Raw genomic sequence first — 26,197 nt, 5'->3', positions numbered from 1 at the left:
TCCCTCCGGGGGACTCACAGGACCCTGAGCTTCTCCTTCGTGGCACCCACCACACTCTGTGGTCTCCCATCTGCTACACTTGAGGTCCTGGCCAGTTCATCATTGCCTTGTCAGCAATAGCCACACTGCCTGATGTCACTAGACACTCAATGAGTACTTGTGTAATGAATGAATGGGAATCTCAGATGTGCACAGCAGTGCTGACTTCCTTAAGTTAACCTATTTTATCACATTTAATTGAATAAAATCAAGATTACTGATCATTCGTAACAGCAATTCATGGTTGAACTGATATTTAATATTGATGATGCTAAATATGAACGGCCCCTCTTTGGCTCTCAATTCCTTCATCTATAAAATTCAGAGGTTGCATCCCATGCAAGGTCCTTTCTAGTTCAAAGAATCTAAGATATTCACTCCCAAACTCTATTAAGGGCAGAGCTTTCTCACCTGTATTTTCGTCTTTGAGGGTAACCTTAAGAACTTTAAAATGAATATTAGTTCCTCTTTACTATGGATGGACCGATGTCCACATGTATAAGGATTCTTGAAGAAAGACCACCTATACACAACACCTTAAAAACCACATCTAGTACTCCTTTGACCTGATTTATAAATTAGAAAAGGAGTTCAATATCCTCAGATCTCATGTAAGAATAATCATAATAAACACAGTTTCATGGGGGAGTGCTCTTAACTCAGTCATGAGTCTGTACTAACCTTCCAGGGAGTCCTTCCACACATTACTGTCAGCTATTTAATGTTAATTTATTTTTGAGAGAGAGACACACACAGGAGCAGAAGAGGGGCAGAGAGAGAGGGAGACACAGAATCCAAAGCAGGCTCCAGGCTCCAAGCTGTCAGCACAGAGCCCTACGCAGGGCTCAAACCCTTGAACTGCAAGATCATGACCTGAGCTGAAATCAGACGCTTAACCAACTGAGCCACCCAGGCGCCCCTATTGTCAGCTATTTAAAAGCCTTTTTGGAGGATACACACAAGTTTAAATGTAAAAGTTATTTTTAAGCACATTCTGGAAGTCGTATTTTTTTTCTCATTCAGATGAAGCTTCACTTCCTCTCACATTAACTTAATTCATCCATGTGTTTATTATCCAAGAAGCAGTGATGTACCTATTCAGTCCTTGATAACACAAAAGGCCAAGTAATACAGACATGCTTTATATTCTGGACATACTTCCTGAAGGCAGCAACCCCAACTATTAGTGCCCAGCGCTGCTTGCCAGGCCATGGAACCGCCTGCGCTCTCCTGTGCTACCTTGAAGGGCCCCAGGGCCACAGCCTCCATTCTTATTCCAGCACTGTCAACACTAACCACATTCCCTATGGCTTCTCTCTTCCTAAGAAGGACCCTAAGGGGGGAGGGGGAGGGTAACCCGCGATTCCCTCACTCTCCTTTCAACAGCCAGTCTCATTATCCAGTGTTCACAACCTGTTTTACTCTGTTGGCTAACACTGTTAACACTAAGAAGTTAAACTTTTTGTGTTTGTTGCTGGAATTTGAAAAGGTAAACTAATCATTAGCAATCATAACCACGAAGAGAGGTAACCTGCCTCTTTGTTTTTTGTTTTGTTTTACATCGTCTTACCTTTCCCTGATTGAAATTGGAATCCCTCCCAGATAGTATGTGCCGAAATCGAATATTTCACCTTCAATTCTGATTTTTTTAGAATTCACATTTATCCACATGAGTTTTTGGGCTTTCCCGATTTTGATCTGGATCTAAAATAAATGAGAGATGAGTCAGCAAGCAATGGGCAATTAAAGGATCCTATTCACCGTGGTTCAGAGCTATTATGTTTTTATTTCCTTCAGATTCATTATATACATGGTAGGAAGATTCTGAGCCATAGAACTTTTGGATAAAAATATAATATTAAAACATTTTAATAGAAATGTTTGCATTTGAAATTAATCATGTTTTATATATGCCATATATACATATATATATTTCATGCCCAAATATTCTGATTTTGAGAGATGTGTCCCTCATCCTTTAATAACTGTTAAGTTAGTCTGGTAATAGAAAAATGTCCTGGCACTGACTTAATTCTAAAGGACTGAGGACATTTAACAATTCACGTGAACACGTTCAAAGGATGTACCGAATGGTCTTTTCCGTTGTTGACAGTGTGGGTGACTCCTTTTTCTTTTGGTGGCTCTGAATTCAGTTTGTAGCGCACCAGGAGATTGCCATCTTCTATATTTAGAGATATGAAGCGATCCTAGAGCATGGAAACAATGTAGATTACCAGAAGATTCCACCAAAGAATACCTAGAGGGCTGGGATTCAGGTTACTCTCAAGTTACAAACTGCTCTCAGCTTCAGCTGCCTCCTGAACAGGCAGGTCCCAGCCTTAAAATCTAATCCGCTGATAGCACGGACGATAGTGCCGTGATATCCCATTGCCAGGATGGGTATGACAGTTAAATATTGTAAGCAGTGTTCAACATCATGCACGGTGGCTAGCACACAGGAAAGACACAATAAATGTATCCGTTATCATGATTTTGTTTCATACGATCCATAAGCAGCATGCATGAATGGAAAGTGAAAAGACACAGATCATTAATATCATTTGAAAAGATGGCTGCTACCTTTTGGAGAGAGGCACGGTCCCAGACGTCTGCCGCCATCTGCTTGCTGACTTATTGCTATGTGTCCGCCTCATCCCCCTCGAGCATCCCCTCCTTCCATTCGCATGTGGAGGGATCCCTGAGGGCCCTCAGAGGACCTCCTCTTCCCTCCCACCTGCCTCAAAGTCATAGTCACTTCTGCAGCCCAATGCAGGTGTGTGCCCATGAAGCCCAGATGCTTCCCTCCAGCCAAGACTTGTCTTCCCAGGGCCAGATCTGCACATCTGGTTACCTTATTGTTACCCTATTGTTACCACCTGCACACATGGCTTACTGATACCTCAAATTCTGAGTATCTCAAGCAGAGCTTGGGACCTACATGCCTCTATCATGCCTCCCAGCTGCCAAGCCTGACTCTCCGCCCTTCCTACCACTCTCTCCCCTCCTTTCACTCTCTCACCAGAAATCCCCTTGCTGAGCCAGCCACAAACCTACTAGGAGTCACTCTTAATCCTCTCTCTCTTCCAACCAAATCTTGTCGGTTCCACCATTTCTTAACTTTCCATTTCATGCCACCCAGTCTCAGCCACACTTCTTTTTTTTTTTTTTTAATATTTTTTAAGCTTATTTATTTTCAGGGAGGGAAAGAGTGAGTGGGGGAGGGACAAAGAGAAAGGGAAAGAGAGAATCCCAAGCAGTCTCCACACTCAGTGCAGAGCCCAACACTGGGCTTGAACCCACCAAGTGAGACCACGACCTGAGTGGAAGTCAAGAGTCAGATGCTCAACCAACTGAGCCACCCAGGTGCCCCCACTCTGTCCCTTCTTGCCACTCTACAGCCAGAGAGCTCTGTGGAAATGTCAGCGCGGGCATGTTTGATTATCCTCCTTTGGTCTCAGGATAGAGTCCTGACTCCCCAGCACATGTTGTGAGGCTCTGATCACCCCTTCAACTCTGTTTCTCCGTGTTCCCTCTGCTTCCCGGTGCTGCAGCCACAAGGGCCACGGTTCCATCCCTGAGTCTCCCTGCCCTTCCCACTTCCAAGTCTTCTTTGTGCTTCGTTCCCCACAGGGATCACCCTTCTGCTCTGTCCTCTTCAAATGCTGTCTTCTACTTTCCTCCGGGTCTCAGATTATCCATCCTTTGCTCAAGAAAGTCTTTTACACATCTTCATTCACCCCAAACCTTTCCTCTATACCACTCATGGTCATTGTGATAAATTAATGAACCAATTACTGAGTATGGCTTTGTTAAATATTTGTCCTCCCCTCTAGAATATAGGGTCCTTGAGGGCAGCAACTGTGTCTGTCTTGGTTGTAACTGCAACCCCATCACTGTGTAAGGAACATACTTGAAACAGACCTTTCCTTAGAAAGATATGCTGGGGGGCGCCTACGTGGCTTAGTCAGTTAAGTGTCTGACTCTCGAGTTTGGCTCAGGTCATGATCTTGCGGTTCATGGGCTTGAGCCCTGCTATTAGCATGGAGCCTACTTGGGATTCTCTTTCTTCCTCTCTCTCTGCCCCTCTCCACTCTCTCCTTCTCTCTCTCTCTCAAAAATAAATAAATGAACTTAAAAAAATGATACGCTGAGGAATTTCTGATATAAGGCTTGAAAGTTTATTCTTCCACAGTTCCCTAATGATCAGAAGGCCTCTTTTTGAAGTCTGCTGACAGAGTCCTTACTTAAAAGGAACAACAGTCCTTATCTGAATCCTAAACCTTGTCCTAGGGAGCCAGTCAGGGCTCATCACACTCCAAATCAACAGAGTCACATCGACTCACTGAGTAATGAGCATAGCGGTGCTCAAAATCATTTTCTCTCATCTGGTTACTAATGGTATTCCATATATTTTCTTCTAATATGAATAGCATTTCTGGTTCTCAGTCTCCAAGAACTTCAAAACATAGTGCCAAGAAGACCTTGTTTTAGAAAACAACCACCTGAAGATGCTGTGTGACTGCTCAGCTCCTTACACTCTATAGGCAGGTCAGGTCCTTCCCAAACCCTCAGAACTGGTTCAGCCTCGGAATCTCCCAGAGGGTCAAGACCAGCCCCAGACAAAGGGGTTGGATCAGGTCTGTGTCCCCACCCTGCAGGTAGAAGGAGCGGGTCACACCCCAAACTCCTTATCCATCCCACATTCAAAGACAGAGATCCCATGGGCTGATCCACGAGGCAGTAGTACTTCCAGGAGTGGGCAAGTCTGGGCCCATCCCCCAGCAGATGGCACTGACCATGACTTGGAGAGTCACTTCGGATTTCTCCAAACTAGACTGAAGAATGGCCTCCAGAAACCACAGCTGCTTGAAAACAGAGAAGCTTCCACGTCTTGGGAAGCCAGGAATCAGGCCAATAGGGACGTAATTCTGCACAGTCTGGCGAGAGCCGGACTAAGATGCAAACAGCAGGAAGTCAAACAGTCTGGCTCTCAGAGACCCTGGGAGGTCATCACATGATTTCAGGCAGAATAAGTTGATTATTAGGCAAACAGCAGTTTTCAAAGAATAAAACTGACAATGGCATGTTTCGGTGGCATGTTCTCAAACTCCCGATTACCTGCGTATACTCCCATAGCCAAAAAAAGCAGCATTGGGCCGAGAGAAAAGATGTGGGTAACATCTGCACGTTTTTTCAGATCTAGTTAGTTATTTATAATAACCCAGTTACCACGAAGTTGCTTAACTGAATGGAAATATTGGGTAGTGTTTGGATGTTTATCATAGAATACCTGATTTTCTGCAAAGAACAGCAAACCTCTATCCACGGTGGTTTGAATCGTTTGTCCAAAGGTCGGGAAGGGAGCATTTGGTTGAGTTGGAACTCGAGCATAGCCTGTACCTTCAAAATAATTTTTGTCTGACTCTTCCTTTCTCCTGTCAACATCAAAGATCACAGGTTAGAACACAGCAGCAAAGGACCACCACTCAAGACAGTTTATTAATAGGAGATGCTGCCATCTAAAAACCAGAGCAAAGCCCATGCAACGTAGCTGTCATGATTTTGTTAAAGAGAAAACATCTTTAGGATGTTAAAATAGCCAGCTATTTGTCCTGGATGTGCTCTTATACGCTATGATAATCAAACCCTAGCTCAAAAAAGCTAACAGTTAAGGGGCACCTGGGTGGCTTAGTTGGTTACGCATCTGACTCTTGATTTTGGCTCAGGCCATGATCTCACAGCGGGTGAGAGTTCAAGCCCCGCATCGGGATCTGCGCTGACAGTGCAGAGCCTGCTTGGGATTCTCTCTCCCTCCCTCTCTCTCTGCCCCACCCCTATGCACGCACACATGCTCTCTCCCTCTCTCTCAAAATAAAAATAAATTTTAAAAATAAATAAATATTTTTTAAAGCGATAATAGTTAAAGAGTCTCCTCTTAACTGTCTATTTAGGAACCATCTACTTAGGAAGATGTGGCCTAGCAGCTGAAGACTTTGAAACGTAAAAAATTATTAACTTGAAACATAATTTTATCCTGAGTAATAAATAGTCTGTCCAAATCCTTTTAACTATAGGGAAGTCAGGAAGCTCAAGACAGCAATTTTCAAAAAGGTCCAGCTGTCAGAGTACCTAGAAAGTCATGGTGCACTTCATGGACCAACTTTTTTTTTTTTTTTTTTTGGCAACTTCAATATATAATTTTGTGCCTGAATCAGGTACCATCTATTACTGAATATTTTGTGGTAGGAGGCACCAAACATTTAAGAAGGGTTTATTTTTTTCAAAATTGAGAAAACTCTATCGCTCCAATATTTTATACAAATGAGGGAACTTTAGGAGTGGATTAGCAGTGTGGCGTGCGATCATAATTTAAGATCTGTTGGCCTAAAGCTATCAGTGACATCAACAGCATCCTATTGGCTCATCCATTTATTATACATAAAACAGCTGCAAGTTCTCAAAATCACAGTTACAGAGACACTAGTGCCTGGTTTTATTTACCTTCTACAAGGCTCTACTTCAGTTGTGTTGAGATTGAAAGTTTTTTTGAAGTTGTACAAGCTCAGAACATTTTCATTGAGGTCATCCAGTTCAATACAACCTTTGTACGGAGGGAACCTTAGTCTGGCAGGAAGCTAAAAAAAAGGAAACCGAAAATCTAATTCAACCAAGGACAGTGGTCAGGTCGATCAAGAGCAGTACGAATCCATCACTTTTAACTATCCCTGCAGCCTAGGGGCTAAGAATGTGGACCTTGGAGCCAGAGGCCCTGGCTTTGCTATTCACCAGATGCTTGACCTTGGGCAAGTTATTAAACCCCTCTGTCTCAGTTTCCTCATCCGTGAAATGGGAATAGTAATGCCTTCTTAAATTAATCTACTTAGGGCGCCTGGGTGGCTCAGTCAGTTGGGCGTCCGACTTCAGCTCAGGTCACGATCTTGCAGTTAGTAGGTTTGAGCCCCACATCAGGCTCTGTGCTGACAGCTCAGAGCCTAGAGCTTGCTTCAAATTCTGTGTCTCCTCTGTCTACCCCTCCCGTGCTCATGCTCTGTCTCACTCTGTCTCTCAATAATAAATAAAACATTAAAAAAAATTTTTTTTAATTAATCTATTTGCATCTTGATCACTGCACAGAGGAAGTGCTCAAGAACTGTTAGCATTTATCCCTGGATATGCTTTAAGAATATATAGTTAAGTTCATTTTATATACAATGGATAATTAAAATAGAGATGTGAGGTCATTACACCAAATTAAAATTTAAATATTTTCACTCAGTGAAATAACATTGACACTTACTCTAAAGTCAGATGGGTAACCTCCAACATAAAATACAACATTTTCAGGGTCCAGGTTGAGGAGGGTGTTGCTGTTTCCATTCTCCATGTCATGGAATTGGGGTGTTTCGGGTTTACTGGATGTGGCTTTTTTGGTGTAATTTAGGCTTGCAAACTGATAAATTCTGTTTAAAAATAAACAAGATTATATTTAAAAATTACACAAAAATTGAACAAGTCAAAGCCAAGATACTAAAAATGGGGTTCAGCGGTACATACAATGGGAGTTTGGTGAGTGTGGGTCAGATTAACAAAGAGCAGTGGTCAATGGGACTTGTACCTCTGAAATTTCACCCGGTCCATAACCGCCTCCTGAGTTTCGCTCTCGGTCAAGCTCTGGTCCACTTGGAGTTCAGACTCCTGTTCTCCCAGGTTGTAGACACACGTGAGCTTGCCATCTACAACTGCCATGCCGATGTAGTCCCTGGAGGCCTGGAGACGGAAAGGCCACCTTAGTGTACTTCACACGCACAGTTTCTCTGAACTCCCCATCCCAGGAGAGTGTATTTCAAATATCTAATGGGTTTTACACAATAAGACTTGGGAAGACAAAATAAATGAGGTACCTCCTTGTACAGAATGATACAGACAGAACATTTAATTAATAATGTCTGCACTGTCTTTGCTCCTGGTTTATTGCACTCATGTATTCACTCCCCTGTTGGCCAAATCTCCAAATATTTGCCAAGCACTTGCCATAAAGATGAACCAGATATGAACTCAGGTCTCCACTAGAGTTTAGTCTGGTAAGGGAGATAAGCCATTTTTGTTCTCCCTGTACCATGCAATGATCTCTTAGCACTTTGCTATGCCTCTGTTGTAACATCTAGAACCCTGTATTATCACGGTCAGCTACGTATGTATCTGTCTTCTCTGTTAGAATACAGCACCTTAGAGTACATATGAAGTTTTCAAATTGTGGTAAAATATATACACAACATGAAATTTACATTCAGGAAACAATTTTTGTTTGTCATAAATACAGGATGTGGCACCTTGTAGGTAGATAGTACAAATATTTTGAAGGAATAAAGTAATGTGTGTTTTGTTATAATACAAAGCAGAAAGTCATATCATAACAAAGCTACAGATAAAGTACCAACACTTCAAAGCATGAGAGAGTGATTAATAATAGTGTCAGTTTTAGGAATCTTTAAATACCACATCCACTAATGACAGCCAACTTTCTAACTGACTAGAATTTTCCAGAACAATGTTTCAGACATTTTTTCCCCCATAGCCATTGTATGCTAACCCAGCCAGTGATTACCTTTTCCTCTGACACTTAAGTTGAAGAAATATATTTTAAGAGGAGGGGCTAAAAGCTAAAATGAACTGTTCAAAATGTCTGTAGCAGTTGTGGTTTAAAGAATTAAGAATTAAAAAGAGATGGGCATTAATTAAGCAGGAGAGGCTTCATTTCACTCTGGTCCTCATCCACCCATGGTCCCACCCCTGCAGACTTAAGGGTCTGGGCATTCTGACAAGGACAGGGTCACAGTTTTGTGAGGAAGAAGCACTGTTGATTTCCATGAAACCTTGATATTGCCGCCCTGGTTGTGTATGGAGGGGTGCTCATCTTTAACCCCTGGTGTGTACGTGCTCACGTGTACACACACATGTACCACATGCTGAACCCACTGGGCAAGGCCTCTCCATCAGATAAGGCCAGCAGGTAACAGTCTGTGATTGATGGAAGACCCCCTTGTGGTGCCATCAGAGGTGGTAGAGTCTGCTGATGTGTTGGTGGGACTCCCTCCTGCTACACCAATGGAAGCCAGGAAGTTTTGACACACTGGTGACAACGCGCCTCAAAAACCATATTGTTTTGGGCCACAATTCAACCCACAAATAGCGGCATTCCCTAGGGTGATGGCGGCTCGATCACCCCAACAGCATTCCTGGGGAAGCCTGCTGCTATGTCATGAGGACACTTAGCAGCCCTACGGAAAGGACCTCGTGGCATGGAAGACACCTCCTACCGACAACCATCACTAACTTACGAGGTGTGTGAGTCAGCCAAACTGGAAGCAAATCTCCAGCCCCAGTCAAGCCTTCAGATACCTGCAGCCCCAGCCAACATCTCGACAGACACCTCATTAGAGAGACCCGGAATCAGAATCATCTGGGTTAAGCTACTTTGAACATTGTACCATAGAAACAGCATGAAATAATATTTACTGTTGTTTTCGACCACTAAGTTTGGTGGTCAGGCAGCAAATATATAACCAACATTCAAAAAAAAAAAAAAATTCCCAAACCATACTGTTTTAAAAACAAGAGAAATGTCAAAGCAATACCTACATCTTTATTTCCGAGGTACATCACAAACATATTCTCAGTCCCCCCATTTTCTTTTGACTCAGGTCTTTGGAGAAACAAAGAAAGAGATGTGTATCCTTTCAAATCATCTAGGTCATCCGGCAGCCGGACTTCAACTCCAGATTTACCATTGAACCTCATGGGGACAGCAACCTACGAGGGAAAAGATCTAGAGCATTAACCATTCTCCTGTGAGGAAAGGGGGTGTGCTCGCAGTGGTAGCCTGTGCCTCTGACGCGAATCCTTTCAGCTCTACCTTTCCCAGTTGTTATGATAAAGAGCAAAGGAGTGTGCATGACTCCTAGACCTGGATTATAAACTCATGAAGCTGTTTTAGGGGCTGGGTAATAAAGCATCCATGTTCTTCCTGTTTATAGGCCAGGGGTCTATGAGAAGTGCATCTAATTCTCTGTGCCAGAAATGATAATCGCTATTCTTATCATAGTTGCAACTAGGAGGTTTTTGTGCAGATGAGCTAACGTGTGGAAACACTTAGCATGGTGCCTGGCGTGTAGTAGATATATAATACTTCAAAAATATTTTTAAAATAAATTCTTTAAGGAATCATTCCCCATTAATATGTTACATGTTATGGTTGCTTTTATTACAGTCCTTAAAAATGAGTGCATCAGGGCTCTCTAAAAATAGTGAACCGAGAAATCAACCACAGTGCCTTTAGGGTACTGATACTCTGACTTGGCTTCTCAACCCTCTGTCTGCAAATATCTCACAGGGGGTGGATGAAAAAAGCAAGATGTTTCATTAGTATTATTTTAGGCCAAAACAAATTCTGATAGAGAAGTGTCAGGAATTCAAGTAACTGTCAAGTTAAAATAACAAAGGCTGATGAATTTGCATTCCAGTGAAGAAAATTTGCTATAATCCTGTGTTTAGAACACTGCCCTCGCTGATAGGAACCATTCCTCCACCCTCAATAAAGGTGGATTCTATAACTTTAAAGTTATAACAAGAAAGTGGGTCCTGTGCAGCATCATACCAGCACATTCTGCTCACAGAACCCTACCTGAACTTGCAATAACACTTCACCAGGTGAGGTGTGGAGGAGAACTGTTCTTCCTGCCTGCATAAACTCAGTGGGGAGGAAACTGCTTCAGGTCCCTAACATACCAAATCATTTAGGGCATGAAGGTAATGTGCACTTTTGAAGGATGACAGGAGGAAGTGAACTTTCACATTTCAAACAACTGAAGAATTAGAGCAAGAAAGACAACCAGTTTCCGTGTAAACAAACGCCTTCCCTTTCTTTTTTTTTTTTTTTTTCAACGTTTTTTATTTATTTTTGGGACAGAGAGAGACAGAGCATGAACGGGGGAGGGGCAGAGAGAGAGGGAGACACAGAATCGGAAACAGGCTCCAGGCTCCGAGCCATCAGCCCAGAGCCTGACGCGGGGCTCGAACTCACGGACCGCGAGATCGTGACCTGGCTGAAGTCGGACGCTTAACCGACTGCGCCACCCAGGCGCCCCCCGCCTTCCCTTTCTTGATGAATGTGTTAACCTCTCAAAGAAGGAGGCTTAGTGCCTGGCAATGTGGGGACACACCTACCTTATTTGCAGCATCTCTGGCCTGCTGAATTAGCTCCCGGATACGGTCCACGTTGTCAGAGATATTGCCCAGTGGCAACAGCTGTTGGTTGATACTTTCAATCTTGCTCAAAATGTCAGGCAGTTTGTTGGTTAATTTCTTCACTGTTGATGACATTACAGAACAGAAATTTGTAATTGTGAGTTGAGAAAAGGTTAAATACAGATCTTCTCATTGACACCATTTGTCAATGCTGGGTCCCGTTTGGGTCCCAAATATTGGACAGGATGACTCAGAGTCAGGTGATACCTTTCCTAAATACATCGTGGATTCTATCCTGCAGTCTAGATATCAAATCATCTTTCTTAACCACTACAGAAGAAGATAAATCTTTATTTTTTGAACCTTAATATCAATTGTAATTTAATACCTCATGATTAGGGGACCTATATCTCCACTCTAAAAAAGGGAAACTCAATACCAACGTCAATGGGTTAAAAAAAAAATCCCACCTAGACTTTCTAATAGAATACCCATATTCTTTGAAGGTGTTATGTGAAGCGGTTTTCTAATATTTTAATTTCTAATTTCAGACTTTATCAGGGAAGAATTCACATAAACTGACCAAAGTGCATAACAATGGAGAAAATGGATAGTATGTCCTGTCTGAAGAATGCTTGATACCTGAGTTATCTGCATCAGTGAGAGCCTTGTTGAAGTCTTCTCTCTGTGTGCTCCCATAGGTATCCTTAATTCTTGCCACATCTGTCTCAATAGGGTTGAGCCCATCTAGAACTTCATCTGTGATGTCGTTGGCATTTCTGACCATGCTCTTTGCCCTACTGATCATATCACTGATGTCATCTAAAGCACACAAAAAGAGGGAGGTGTAAGTATCTTGAATGCTCGACAAAAGAAGCCAAGTACGGTGGGTAGGGAGATACTGACCTCTCTGTATCCCACGAAGGTCATCTCGGATGGCAGTGATATTGGTATCAATCAATCCTTTCTGAACTGTCATAACTTTCAGAGTTTGCTGTAGGTTGTTGAGAGCCGGACTAATTTCTAAAATTAAATAAAGCATCATGAGGCAATTACCCTATGGATTTTGATCCTCCATTGGTATTGGTGGCCCCTGAAGTAGCCAGCATCTGCAGAGCATTGAGCAGACCTGAATCTCAGAGATGTTCACTATAGGTGCCTAGACCCACAGTTCCAGGGGCCTCCAGTTCCAGAGGCCAGGAGTATACCTGAGCCTGTGGCATCCAGCTGCTTGGAAATGCATCATGAACAAAGTGAGAGGCTTAGTCATTTAGGGGCAGTTCGACTTCCACTTTGGTCAGGGCAAACGTCTCTGCTTAGTGAAGGAAAGGGATGTGCATTGTCTGGCTCTAGTCTGGGCTTAATATTAGTCATACTTATTGAATGAATGAGTGAATGAATGAATGATGCCTCTTCAGAGTATAATAAAGAAGTGCTGTTGAGACAGCCTCATCCAAGCAAATGCACTCACAAAGTAGGCATTGTTTGTTTCTGTCCACTTCCAAACTGATATATTTAAGGGGATTCAGTGAAAGGGAGGGAGTTCACAGACATTCCTAGCTGATAACATTGCCACTTTGAGGTAATGGAAAATGACCAGTGAATGCTTTAAGGCCAAAGTGATGATACACGGTTTAAATTGTGATTCCAGGACTGATTTAAATAACAATGTAGACAAATACCCTATGATCTCTCTTATATGTGGAATCTAAAAACACTCCCCAAATACAAGGAACCTATTAGGGGCTGCCCAAGCCCCCAGGGGGTGAAGGGGATCAAAAGGTAAAAAGAAGCATGCTGGTTAAAAACAAAAGAAAAAATATCAATGTAGTTAGCATCCTAACCCTAATTAAAACAATCCTCACCTCTTAGCTTATACTTTGTAAAGGGAACAGATGTCACACCAGGAAATTTTAATTCCTGCAATTTGCTAAGCAAATCATTCTTTGTTAATACATATTTTTGGTAGGTAATTTTTCATGTATTTAATTTTTAAACATGAAAAAAGATAAATATTACTGTCAGAAGGCATCTAGTCACTCAAAAATGCTGACATAGTTTCTTGGCCATGAATGAACACAAGAGACCGGAGAAAATCAAGAAACACCATTTTCAGAACACCAGAATTTGGTGAGATTGAGATGGTTTAATTGTTTTGTAAAAAATTAAATACATGGGAAATTTTCAAAGATAAAATGTATGATTCAAAAATTCTCATGCTTCATAGTAGTAGTAATTTTTGGTACTTTTACTTACTAGCATTTTAGGACTTAAGAAACGTTGAAGCTCTGGTGACCTGAAACTATTATCTGGGCCTTAAATGAGAGACCAGCCCTGCACATACCTCTATGCTGTGTAGGTTCCCAATGCCATGGTCACTGATTACCTTTGAGATTTATGTATATTCATGAGGTTCTAGTTAACTTGGTATATGTTAGAATATTGGGCAGAAACATCAAATCTATTAAATATATCACACATTTGCTTCCAGAATTTGCTGTTTTTCCTGGTCTTAACAGGACGTTTTCAAACCCTTGGCTATCCCAGCCTCCCCTTCCCCGCCAGGCTCCAATACCTTGCCGTAGCTTCTTCTGTGTTAGCTTGGCTTCCTTTAATAGTTTATCACTGTCAGAACTCAGGGTTTTTGCTTTTCTTGGAAGATCTTCCTTTATCACCGTCTGAAAGCAAAGCATTTACCAGCCTTAAGCATGTAGCATTCCTTAGGAAATGTGGAGTAAGATTTTTTCATCCTACTCTAAAAGCCCTTATCTTCAATCTTTAAAGGATGAGGCTCAAAGGTAAGGGGGAAGTTTAAAAGGACTGTTCCTGAAAAGATACAGTTAGGGCTGTACATAGATATGTGTGGCTTGGGGAGGTAGACACTTCCCTGGTGACATACTAACAAATCATGTGATACCTGTCTCATTTTCTCCCTGTTGTTTGTACAATACCCTCTTCAATAACTGAAGAAAGAGAAGAGTTGCTTTTAAGTTTTTAATATTTGGGAGACAAAAGTCTTTAACCTTCAAGAAGGCCTATCCCCTAATTCTTTGATATTTAATATTTTATGCTTTATTCTTAGATATGGGAATATTATATGGTACATGTAAGATCACACAGGACTCCAAGACATGCCGAGGTGTTAAGGCAAATGACAGGAAATAAATGGTTACCAAATCGCGTACAAAAATTTCCCTCTTCTTTGTGAAATGCCAATACTTAATCATGGTCTAAAATCATACCTAGAAAGAAGCACGATACACTACTCATCTTGGCTCAACATTGGTAATCGGTAGAATTTCTATCTGGTTTCACAAATGGCTTTTAAAACTGCGCTACATCTATCAAAACAGTCACGTAAACACAGAAACGATCCACATCTAGAGCAAGTTCAAGTCTATTCTATATAATAAGTTCTAATTTAAACTAAGGCTTATTGGGGCGCCTGGGTGGCTCAGTCGGTTGAGCGTCCGACTTCGGCTCAGGTCATGATCTCGCAGTCCGTGAGTTTGAGCCCCGCGTTGGGCTCTGTGCTGACAGCTCAGAGCCTGGAGCCTGTTTCGGATTCTGTGTCTCCCTCTCTCTCTCTGACCCTCCCCCATTCATGCTCTGTCTCTCTCTGTCTCAAAAATGAATAAACGTTAAAAAATTTTTTTTAAACTAAGGCTTGTTTACATTCCTCAGTGCATATGAAAAGAAAGTAAGACAATGAGTCGTCTCCAGAGTGCATCCAGAAAAGGTGCCAGTGTGGGTGCCCACCTGGAGGGCAGACTCAGATGCGCTAGTGGCCTTGTCAGCCGCGTCCTCTGCTGCTCTGATGGCGTTGAGGATATTCTCGTAGGCGGTGGCAGCATCCACCGCACAGCGCACCAGCTCATCCCCACTGGCATTCCTCTTGATCCTGGAAGACAGTGTGGGTGAAGGGCTCCAACAGCCTCCACTGCCTGCGGCTGAAGGCCCCTTCACCTCCCCCTCCCAGCCTCCTTGATTAGCCTCCACATCTGGCAAATGGAGACCTGCGCTGGCAAGGATCTATCTGGGAATCACACCCCCAGGGCAGCTTGGGTTCGGACCCGGGCCCTGGGTCCCGCCCCACTGCCCTATTCTGGAGCCCCAGCTCAGTCAGGGAGGCTTTCACACTAGGTCCAGCAGCTCCTGCAGTTAGACCTGGGGGGTCACTCACTCCTCCAGCTGCTTTGCCAGCTTCTGTAAAGACTGCGCGTGCGTTTCTGCCTCCACCACCAGGGAGGCTTTACTGGCGGACTGAGAAAGTTCTCTCACTTTGTCACTTAGCTCACGTCTTGCTTCATTTAAAGTGGCAGCTAGTTTTTCATATTCCTATTTTTTTCAAGTAAACAGAGACAGTGTCACTTTAAGCAAAGAATGTATATACCATTTTCTCAAACTCTGTCATAAACTTCACGTTCCCAGGATGCATTATTTCAGTAGTGGCACTGATAACATTTTTGCAAGTTTTACCACCATTTGAACAATTTTCTTAGGGTGGGTACCCCTTCTGATAAATTTTATAAAAGCACACTGTCATCATTAGCATAAAGTTGTACTAAACCGAAACGTTTTTTTTTTTCTACTCTAGAAATAGCGATAACAAAAGATATTTGCAAAATGCCCATTGGGCTGCTAATGTGGTCAACCTATTATGAGTCCTAAATAAGTTCTGCTAATAAAAGCATGCTTGATATTTTAAAAACAGCATTCCAATTTTTTTTGTTATCACAAAAGCAACATCTGCTCACTGTGGGCTAATTAAGTAATACAAATAGACATACAGAGGACACATCATTCACACCCCCCACGCCCCAAGGGTAGCATCACGGTAATGAACATCTTGGTTTATTTCCTTCCATCTAAAAGACATGTATTGCAGAAAAAAAAAATGTTAACCCAGTTCATAGTTTCCTCATATAGAATCTGAATGTTTCTCAGTGTTCAGAGAACAAGTTTTGCCTCTACCTCCTGGCTTTTCCTCATCAGCTGCAGCAGCGTGTTGGTCTGCAGTAAGGAAGAGTCTGCAGTGCTTAGGTACTTGGTGAAATCACTCTGTAGGGAATTCATTTCTTTAACTTGTCTCTGGAGAGAAGAAGAAGAAGAATCTGTTTGAACTACATGGTATACGACCAGGAAGCACAGGCATATCTACTGCACAACAGCACAGAAGTCGTTTCGGAGTCATAATGTTTTCTTGAAACCGAAAGATCATCTAGGCAACTAGAAAGTGCGGGGAAATCAGTTCACTTTGCCGTGTGGGTGTGTTGTCATGGTTTCCTCAAACTACATGCCAACGAAACAATAGTTCGCATCATTGCAGAAGCTTTCTAAACTGGGGGCAACTGGGCCAGTGAGGTGGAAAGGTAAGTAAGCTCTGGTTTGTGAGGCAGCATGAGGGATTTTCCTGAACAAAGCAGCACCCATCATCGCGACGCCCCACATGCCAGGCCCTGTGAGGTTGGAGAGGCGCTTCAATGAGAGGGTACATGGGATCTGAGAAGGCCAAGCTAGGAGCCGCCAAAGCTCACACACCCATAAAATCGGATCACGCACCCTTCCCTTGGCATCATCAGTGACTTCCAACAGCCGTCTAACGAGGCCTTGGGAATTAAGCATACTGCCATCGACTAAGATATTATTTGTTTTCTTTGACAAGTTCTTCTTTTGGGGGGTCAGTCCTACATTACTCCACTTTGATGTTACTGTCATTTAATAACGCCTCACATTTATGTTGCTGTTGCAGCATACAGTGTGCACCCCTGAAAAAATATACTATAGAATCCCAAGCTCCAGATTCTGTCTCTGCAGCTCCTGCATGAGGCCTGTATTTTAACCTATTTCCTGTAAGATAATGGCTTAAAATGCCCTTATCAGTGATTATGATAATGATGTTTACACAGCTGACACAAAAAATCAGTTATTTAAAGCATATATTATATACTCTGATTTAATTATAACAATATTGGTTTAATTTCTCATCTACTTGGCAGCATTATTCCTCCAGCACTCTGTCAGCCAGGGGCAGGACTAAAGCAATTTGCTCTGCTTTCTCTGTGGTTTAAGTTCACAATCCATTCTGGTGACTGGGGAGGAGGAATAACTTTGGTTTTGCATTTAATCCCTTACTCCTGTTTGATTAGCATCTGCTGTACAGACAGGTGTGCACAGACTAGACATACAGACAGGTGTCTGGCTCTGCCGCTTTATTAATGGTAAAGATCCCTGCCCCCCTCATCCTTGTCGTTAAGAAAAGTGTGCAGATTCTGACTGTGAACCCACCTTGATGGATTCCAAAGTCTTCTCGTTTTCTCGGTTGAGGCCAGTGGCCTGCTTTGCCTGGGCAGTTGCCTCTTGTAGTGCGGTCCGCAGATCACTGAGTTTGGCCTCGTACTCATTTAAAGAATCCCGTATGTTCTTGACAAGTGCACTGTTCTCCACTTGGTGGTTTTCCAGCCAGCTCCTTATCCGATTCAGCACTATAATACAACACATTTTTGTTTTCCACTTGAGAGAGGAGTACCTCTAAGCTAAGCTATAAAGTCTACAGAGGAAGAATGAAGTTTCTCCTCATTTCATGGTTTTCCTTGAACTTGCAAGTGAATGGGAAAGGAAACTAACATTTATGGAGCACCTGCTGTGGTTATGTGGGCACACAAAACCACATGAAAACAATGATAGCAGTCTCATGTTTCAGATACGCAAATGGAGAGCCCAAGAAATTAGGTGACCGACCCAATGTTGCATGACCAATCAGCCTTGGCACTTGAACGTTCAAGATCTGCAGAGGACAGAGCATGTGCTCCTAACACTGCTATTAACACTACCAACTAACACTACTACTAAATACTACTAACTGCAAACTAACCCTGTCTCCTCCGTCAAAAGCAAAGACTAATAATAAATTTAAACCATACAAATGCTAAAAGAAAACTGCTACCATCTGCATATTAACCATTGACACATCATTTTACCGGAGAAGAAAGATCAGTATTTGAAAAAATATGCACCAGACTTCTATTTCTCACAGTTTTGAACTAATGAGGCATTTTTCCTAAGTAAAACCTTTAGAGATATTCTGTTAATTTCTACTACACCAGATTTTGGTTCCTGCAATAGTAGTGCTAATATCGATTTGTGATTCAAGACCCCTGTGCTGGTGGGGGTGGCCATTAAAAAATGATATAATGAGAAAGCTGAATGGAGCTGAATGAAGAAAGAATAAAAATGCAATTAAAAAGGAAAAGGCAATACCAGTGCTGTTATCTTAGCAGAAGAACCTATTTTTTTTTCTTGCATGATGGTAAGATGCTATATTCCACAACCTCCTGGTAGCCTGGAGGAGCTACCCATTCTCACACCATGCTCTAAAAGTTGTGAACACCGGGGCGCCTGGGTGGCTCAGTTGGTTAAGTGTCGGACTTCGGCTCAGGTCACCATCTCACGGTTCGTGTGTTTGAGCCCCACATCGGGCTCTGTGCTGACAGCTCAGAGCCTGGAGTCTGCTTTGGATTCTGTGTCTTTCTCTCTGCCTCTCCCCTGTTCACGCTCTGACTCTCTCTCTCTCTCTCAAAAATACGTAATCTTTAAAAAAATTTTAATAAATAAAAAATAAAAGTCATATACGCTGAAATGACTAACCTAGCCACCTGTACTGGGGACCTGATATTGCACTTTGCACACTGTATTTCAAGCCCATTAGAATGGGTTGCATACAAGGATTTGGGAACATCCTTACGGAGCTGAGCGTCTCTTTTTTCAGCTTCTGCTTCTCTCAGGTGCTTTCCAAAGTTGCGGCTCCGTAGCTCTGTCATCATGCGCTCTGCTTCAGCCAACTCTCTGGAAAAATCCCCTGACGGCACATTGTTTCCTTCCCCATCTGTCCCAGAGATCTGCTTCAAGAGAACTAGAGAATATCGAGTAGTTTATTAAACTGGGAATTCTGGACTCCAGTAGACTACTAAAAAAAAAAAAAAGGGATTTTTATGGAAGGTTCATATTAGTTTTTCAGTATCATTATAGGATCTTTTTCATAATATTGAACTCTTAAGGAGAAATTCTTTCAGAGCATGGGGGCACAGAACACGCTATGTAATAAAAAAAATATTTAATTGGATTGAGTAACTCCTTACTGTGCACATTCCGGATGACATTTTTAATCTTTGTGTCCAGCTCCTTTGTGCTTTGGGTTGTCCGATCAACATTGTTATGTAATGTTTGTGCTTTTCTAGAATTTATTTGAACCTATATGAAAAATAAATTGATTACTAACAAATTATGTTGATCCGGGGGTGGAGGGGGGGAAACTAACAATATTTTGAGGACGACAACAACAACAACAGAAAGTTAACGTTATTGACCTAACACATTACCTTTTCTTGCAAAGCTTCAAACTCTCGATTCAGATTACTCAGTTCTTTTTCCAGACCATCCATTTTTAATCCATGATTTGAAATGGCAGAACGGTAGTTGAGTAACTGATTCTGAAAGTAAAATGCAAAATTAATCTCACATTAGAGCAGAAATTTGGAGTAAGTCCTATCAACTTGGTAATCCCGGTGGTGATATGGAAAGATTCGTTTAGCAAGCCCGATGCTGGTCCACAGGAAATGATTTGGTTCTTTGAAATCAGCTACTTGAAGAATCTACTTTCTGATGTGAGTTGTGATATGGTTCTAAAATAAACTTATAACCGTGAAAAGACAAGAGATACTTTCCTTGAGTTAGTAACCGAACCTTACAGAAATGAGGATACCACTTACCTGATATCTTACTTTCCAGACTCTACAAAACGCTCAGTTGTTTTTAACCTATATTTAACATTGTAATACTAAAAGCAGTGCCTGAGGCTAATTTAGTGAAGGAAGCATCAGATTCAAAGAATTTTTTAGCAGGAAGGGAACTGAGAGCTCATTTAATTGAATGCTGTAGGGATGATCATTGATTGCTTAAGGATCAGAATCCAGGTCCCCTGTTTTTTTGGATACTAAACAGTTTCCTTACTTTTAGAGGGTGACATTTCTGCACATAATCTCTAGAGTAGTGATTATTTTCAATTTTTTTGGGAAAAAACTTGTTAATATCTTGAAGAAATTTACAGGAAAAAGCTATACTATTACCTCCTATTAACTTGCTATTACCTATACTATTAACTTCCATGTGACAGAGCCAGCATTGGGGGGGAACAACACAGGCTTTACAGCTTAGGTCCAAACACTAGGTCTGCCGCTTTTGAGTTTTATCTCCTTCATCAGCAAATTGGGGATTATCATATTAAGCTGCTGGGTTTTTTGATGATATTATCAAGTGTCACGTACATATGAACATTGAAAAATGTTGTTTTCCTTCTCACGCTTCTTCCTAAGGAATTTTCACAGTGTATGTGTGATCTAGGAAGAAGACAGTTCTATTTTAATTTTAATACAGGAAAACTGAGGCATGTCATTCTATGGAGTGTTAGTAGAATAGGTACAGTGAGTAAAGCATGGCCTTTGGAATTTGATCTTGGTTCAAGTCCTAGAACCCGCCATGTGCAAGCTGTGTGATAGTAGGCAAGTTACTTAGCTTTAACATACCTGTTAAATGAAAATAAGACTATTTTCCTTATAGGATTCTGTAAGACATAAATAAAGCACTGAGCACAGAGCCTGGCACATAGGACAGGTACTGAAATGCTGGCTCCCTGCCCTTCATTGAAGAAGTGCAGGGTTATATTCATGACATCAGAGTAACTCCAGGGGCTTCTTTTTCTCTCAAAACATAATGGCTTTTTTCCTCTCTATATTAAGAGCCTGTAAATCATGGACTAAAATTTACCTGATGGGATGAAAAAGAGCCATTTTTCTAGTATTATTTTTTGCTATATAAAGTTCACTCTTGAACAATACTGGTTTGAGCTGCCTGTGTCCACTTATACATGGATTTTTTTCAATAAATATGTAAGAAGATCTTTTGGAGATTTGCAACAATTTAAAACAAACTCACAGATGGACCACGTAACCTAGAAATACCAAAAAAAATTAGAAAACCTTAGGTATTATTGTAAGAATACAATATGTAATACATACACAAAATAGGTGTTAACTATTTATGCTATTGGTAAGGCTCCTGGTCAACAGTAGCCTGTTAGGAGTCAAGAGTTATATGCAGATTTTCAACCCTGCAGGGGGTCAATGTCCCTAACCCCCATGTTGTTGAAGGGTCAACTGTGTACTCAGCTATAAGCACTAATGGGTTTGGAATCAGCCCTCATTTTAACAGCACTTCTTAAACTTTCCCCAAAGCCTCTTTCACTATGTCCAGTTTAGGGTTTATCTCCTCTACTGAATTCTTTTACTTCAATGAATAATTTTTTTTTCATTTTCATAATTTTTAATTGAACATTTTCATATGTACCTCTTCTTGTTTGGTTTCTAGTGTTTTTAACAGTATTCTAATTTTTTGTTCCTTCTATTGAATTGTTACTCTTCAAAGTAATTTTCAGATTGTCCCAATTTTAATTTTATCTAAAGGGAACTCATCTCTTGTGGTTGCTTTTGTTGGATGTCTTTTGTATTGTTACTTGTCTCTTCCCAATGTTTGCAGGTAAATATTGCACACACACACCCGCAACTCCACTTCTGCCTGCACTCTCTGTGCCCTAACCAATGATCTTACGGTCATCGCCATTCCCACCCTAGATCCTCTAGTCCAGAACCAGGTCTTATATTGGCAGCTTAGGACTTGCACACTATGGTCATGTTGAGGATATCACATTCCAGTACAGATCCTGGTTTGTGAATCATGTCCATCCAGGTCTTGGCTCATAAGGTTGTAGCTTTCCTAGTCTCTCATATACTCACTGCTCAACAATGAGCACTGGGCAGTTTCAAGATTGTTTTTCAGTCTCCATTCATAGGCAGAAATGCCCTCAGTTTCCTCTAGGGAGCCTGCCTCTGGCCCTGTGGGACTTTAGCCCTATTACTTATCCTCTTGGCCACCTTCTTTCCAAGCACACATAGAATATTCTCCTAGATGAACCATATTCTGGGCTATGAAACAAACTTCAACACATTTTTAAAAACTGGAGTCATAGAAAGTGTGCTCTTTGACCACAACAGAATTGTGTGAGAAATCAATAACAAGAAGTTATCTGGAAAATGCCTAGTTTGGAAATTAAACAACACATTTCTAAATATTCAGGGGTCAAAGACATGTCCCAAGGAAATTTGAAAATCCTTTGAATTGAATAAAAATGAAAACACAACAACTCAAAATGTGTGGAATACAGCTAAAGTAGTGCATTGGGGGAAATTCATAGCATTAAATGCTGATTTAGAAAAAGAAAGGTTTCAATCAGTAAGATAAGCTTTCATCTTAAGAAACTAGAAAATGAACAGCTAATTAAACCCAAAGCAAGCAGAAGGCAGAAAAAATATGAATAACAACAGAAATCAATGAAATTGAAAATAGAAAAACAATGGAGAAAATCAATAAAATAAGATCATTAAAACTGATAAACCTCTAGCCAGAATAATCAAGAAAAAAAGAGATGACATAAATTATTGATATCAAGAATGGATGAGAGGCTATTACTACAAATTTTTCAGGTATTAAAAGGATAATAAGAAAAACTATAAACAATTTTATGTCAATACATTTGAGAATTTAGATGAAATGAAAAAAGTATTTGAAAGGCACAAATTACCAAATGTCACTCAAGAAGAAACATAACCCCAACAGTCCTATATCTATTTTTAAAGATTGAACTTATGGTTCATTTTTTTAAAAATCCCAAAATAAAAAATCTTCCAACATAGAAAACCCCAGGCCCACCATTTAAATAATTCCACCATTTAGAGAAGTAATACCAATTTAATACAAATCTGATTCTTTTGAATGCAAGATACTCAGCTAAGGGCTCTAGAAGAAAAATTAGCCCAGAATCATTCACTAAGTAAAGAATGTTCTTGGGGCTCTTGGGTGGCTCAGTTGGTTAAGCATTCAGCCTTGATCTCAGTTCAGGTCATGTTCTCATGATTTGCAAGTTCAAGCCCCGCCTCGGGCTTCTGCACTGACAGAGTGAAACCTGCTTGGGATCCTGTCTCTCTTCTCTCTGCCCCTCCCCTGCTTGTGCTCTCTCTCTCTCTCTCTCTCTCTCTCTCTCTCTCACTCTCTCTCTTTCTCTCAAAATAAATAAATAAACTTTAAAAAAGAATGTTCACTTAGAGTATTAGTTTCATATGTTCACTAGTATTTTCCACCAGTAAATATCTAGTCTTCATTTGGATCAGAAAAAGCGTTAAATGGAATCAACCTCTCTGTCTCCTGCTTGAGGGGTATTCATTCATGCAGCATCTATACCCCAAGTATCGATTCTGGACCCAGCATTGTGCTGGGTGCATAGGGTATTTACCCTCAGGTCCTTGGTCTGGGTCTCCAAGTGCTTCATCTGTTCCAAAGTGCCGGTGCTGGCACTCAGGCCCTGCAGCTGAGACTTGACCAGGTGGAGCTCGTCACCCATGGTGGCCAGGTCATTCAAGAGTGTCATCACACAGCTGTCACAATCTGTAGGGGCCACAATCAAAGGCAAATGTGCCGTGGACTGAAGCCACAAGAATGCAAACAGAATACGAGGGCTTAAAGCCCAGTTAATATGCACATAGATCATCACAGTCAAAAATCACAATCCTGGACTTCTCAGGGAGGGATGCAGATTCTGCCCAAGAGAGATCTCTGGACAGGAAGCATTTTAAAAAGAAGCAGTGGAGTGGGGGAAATGGGTGAAATGGATCAAAAGGTACCAACTTCCAGTTATAAGATAAATAAGCCTTGGGGATGTAATGCACAACATGGTGACCATAGTTAACAACACTGTATTGTATATTTGAAAGCTGCTGAGACAGTCTGTCTTAAAAGCTCATTACTAGAAAAAAATTGTTAACTATGTGAGGTGATGGCTATTAACTTACTGTGATAACCATTTTGCAATATATACATACATCAAGTCATTATGTTGTGCACTTTTATACAATGCTGCACGTCAATTATATCTCAATAAAATTGGAAGAAATGGTGATTCTATGCAACTTGTTACTTATTTTGTATGTGTAAAAATAATAATAAATAGCTTTTATTTACCGAGAGCTTGCTATTTGCCAGGAATTATGGTAAGATTTGTAAGCACTTCCCCAGCAACTCTGTGGGGTACATATAGTTATTATGTCCATTTTACAAATGATTAAACTGAGGCTTGGGGAAGTCAGGTCACTTGCCCAAGGTCATAAAGCTGTGAGTTAACAGAGGCTGGGCTTGACCCTAAGAAGTCCTCCCCCTACCGCCTCCCACCATGGCTTTCCCAACCTGGAAAGTGCACATCCCAGCACGAGGTTCACATATCTTAAACTAAACCTCACAGCTGGAGGCGGGGGGGGGGGGTGGGGAGGGTTCTTTTCTCACCATCACATTCTTCTCCAGGGCTGCCATCTTTGGGCTCTTGGTCTATGCAGTCTGAAACAAGGAATAACCAAAGTAGATATTGTTATTCAACCTCCTCTTCATCTGCTTTTTAATTTGGCTTTCAGAAAAGCTAGTTTGAGAAGATTTTAGTCACCCAACTATCTGGCATCGTTGGCTCTTCCCTTCTCCCTCTTTACCTGTGCCATCGTTCAGGGAGCTTTCCCATCTCTTACCAGTCTTGCTGCAGGAACTTCTCTCGTGACGCCCCTGACTGTATATTCATTTTCTTCTCTATAAAAGGTCATGATATTCTTATCTAATTAAAACCCCCTAATCATTAGTGGTAAGGCTTTCTTCATTTGATAGTTTCCTATACAACTATTGACTTCTCTTCCAGTATCATTCAAGAACATTCAGTAAACATTGATTGAGCACCTTTGAGCATCTACGGCGTGCCTTGGCCTTGTGCCATGTACAGGAAATACGAAGCTAGGAAGACAAAAATCCCTGCTGTCCTGTAGTTTACTGGCCCTCAGGGGAAGCAGATAAATCACACAACAGTGTGACAGATGCTGAGAGAGAGATATGCACACAATGTTAGTGGACCCACACTGCCAATTACCACAGATATGAGCTAGACTTTGAGGTTCTCAACTAGAGTAAGAGAAAACCTACTGGTCTTCCTTGGATGTTCTTTACTCTTTCCATTTCTACTCTTTTCCCCACACCATGCATCTTTACAATGAAATGCCCTCTCCCTTCCCTCTAGAAAAAAAATCTCATTTCACCACAGGAAATCACAAAGCTTGACATTTTCCTAGACAAGCTACAAGGAGGCTTTCACATTTTGTCTTCTCAGCAGCAGGCAATATTCCACACTTTGTGTGTATATACATATACTTTAAACTACATTTAATTGTAACATAAATAATAGAAGTTCACTATGGAAAGTTTGGGAAAATCAGAAAAGTAATATAAAAACATCACCCTTGATCCCACCACTCAAAGACAATCAGTGTCTCTTTTCTATATATTTGTAGACATTTTAATTTATCATATATAATCATGGGTTTTTCTTACTCATCTTTTTTTTTTTTGAGAGACAGACAGTACACACATGCAAAATGGGGTTAGGGTGGGGGTGGAAGGGGAGGAAGAGAGAGAGAGAGAGAGAGAGAGAGAGAGAGAGAGAGAGAGAATCTCAAGCAGGCTCCACACTCAACATGGAGCCTGACACAGGGCTCAATCCCACAACCTGGGATCGTGACCTGAACGGAAATTAAGAGTCAGACGCTTATCCAAATGAGTCACTCAGGCAGCCCACTCACCTTTTTAAAAAACTTACTCATTCTTAATGCTATGGATAGTTATGTCACTTTTATTTCCTCAATTAAGCTGTAAATTTCCTACGACCAGGAAACAGTTTTATTTTCTTCACAATCCCCCACAGCACTTTGAATAACCCAGGGAG

General features: G+C 41.4%; 1 protein-coding gene across 3 annotated transcripts in view; it reads right to left on the bottom strand.

Moving 5' to 3' along the window:
• LAMA3 (laminin subunit alpha 3) overlaps positions 1 to 26,197 on the bottom strand; it is a 272,359-nt gene that overhangs the window by 29,512 nt on the left and 216,650 nt on the right. For all 3 annotated transcript variants that reach the window (XM_019465535.2, XM_019465536.2, XM_019465538.2), the window contains 20 exons: positions 24,727 to 24,777; positions 23,684 to 23,835; positions 19,662 to 19,772; positions 19,422 to 19,533; positions 19,028 to 19,195; positions 17,572 to 17,768; positions 16,258 to 16,374; positions 15,467 to 15,621; positions 15,043 to 15,184; positions 13,859 to 13,961; positions 12,190 to 12,306; positions 11,926 to 12,105; positions 11,263 to 11,405; positions 9,679 to 9,849; positions 7,655 to 7,806; positions 7,337 to 7,499; positions 6,541 to 6,674; positions 5,330 to 5,474; positions 2,127 to 2,246; positions 1,610 to 1,743 (listed from right to left, as the gene is read on the bottom strand). In XM_019465535.2, the coding sequence (XP_019321080.2) occupies positions 1,610 to 1,743; positions 2,127 to 2,246; positions 5,330 to 5,474; positions 6,541 to 6,674; positions 7,337 to 7,499; positions 7,655 to 7,806; positions 9,679 to 9,849; positions 11,263 to 11,405; positions 11,926 to 12,105; positions 12,190 to 12,306; positions 13,859 to 13,961; positions 15,043 to 15,184; positions 15,467 to 15,621; positions 16,258 to 16,374; positions 17,572 to 17,768; positions 19,028 to 19,195; positions 19,422 to 19,533; positions 19,662 to 19,772; positions 23,684 to 23,835; positions 24,727 to 24,777 (2,767 nt within the window). The remainder of the gene's footprint in view (positions 1 to 1,609; positions 1,744 to 2,126; positions 2,247 to 5,329; positions 5,475 to 6,540; positions 6,675 to 7,336; positions 7,500 to 7,654; positions 7,807 to 9,678; positions 9,850 to 11,262; positions 11,406 to 11,925; positions 12,106 to 12,189; positions 12,307 to 13,858; positions 13,962 to 15,042; positions 15,185 to 15,466; positions 15,622 to 16,257; positions 16,375 to 17,571; positions 17,769 to 19,027; positions 19,196 to 19,421; positions 19,534 to 19,661; positions 19,773 to 23,683; positions 23,836 to 24,726; positions 24,778 to 26,197) is intronic.

This window comes from Panthera pardus, unplaced genomic scaffold, assembly GCF_024362965.1.
Source record: "Panthera pardus isolate Hobbes unplaced genomic scaffold, ASM2436296v1 HiC_scaffold_15, whole genome shotgun sequence".
Taxonomy (NCBI): domain Eukaryota; kingdom Metazoa; phylum Chordata; class Mammalia; order Carnivora; family Felidae; genus Panthera; species Panthera pardus.
This window is presented reverse-complemented; position numbering and strand designations above follow the sequence as displayed.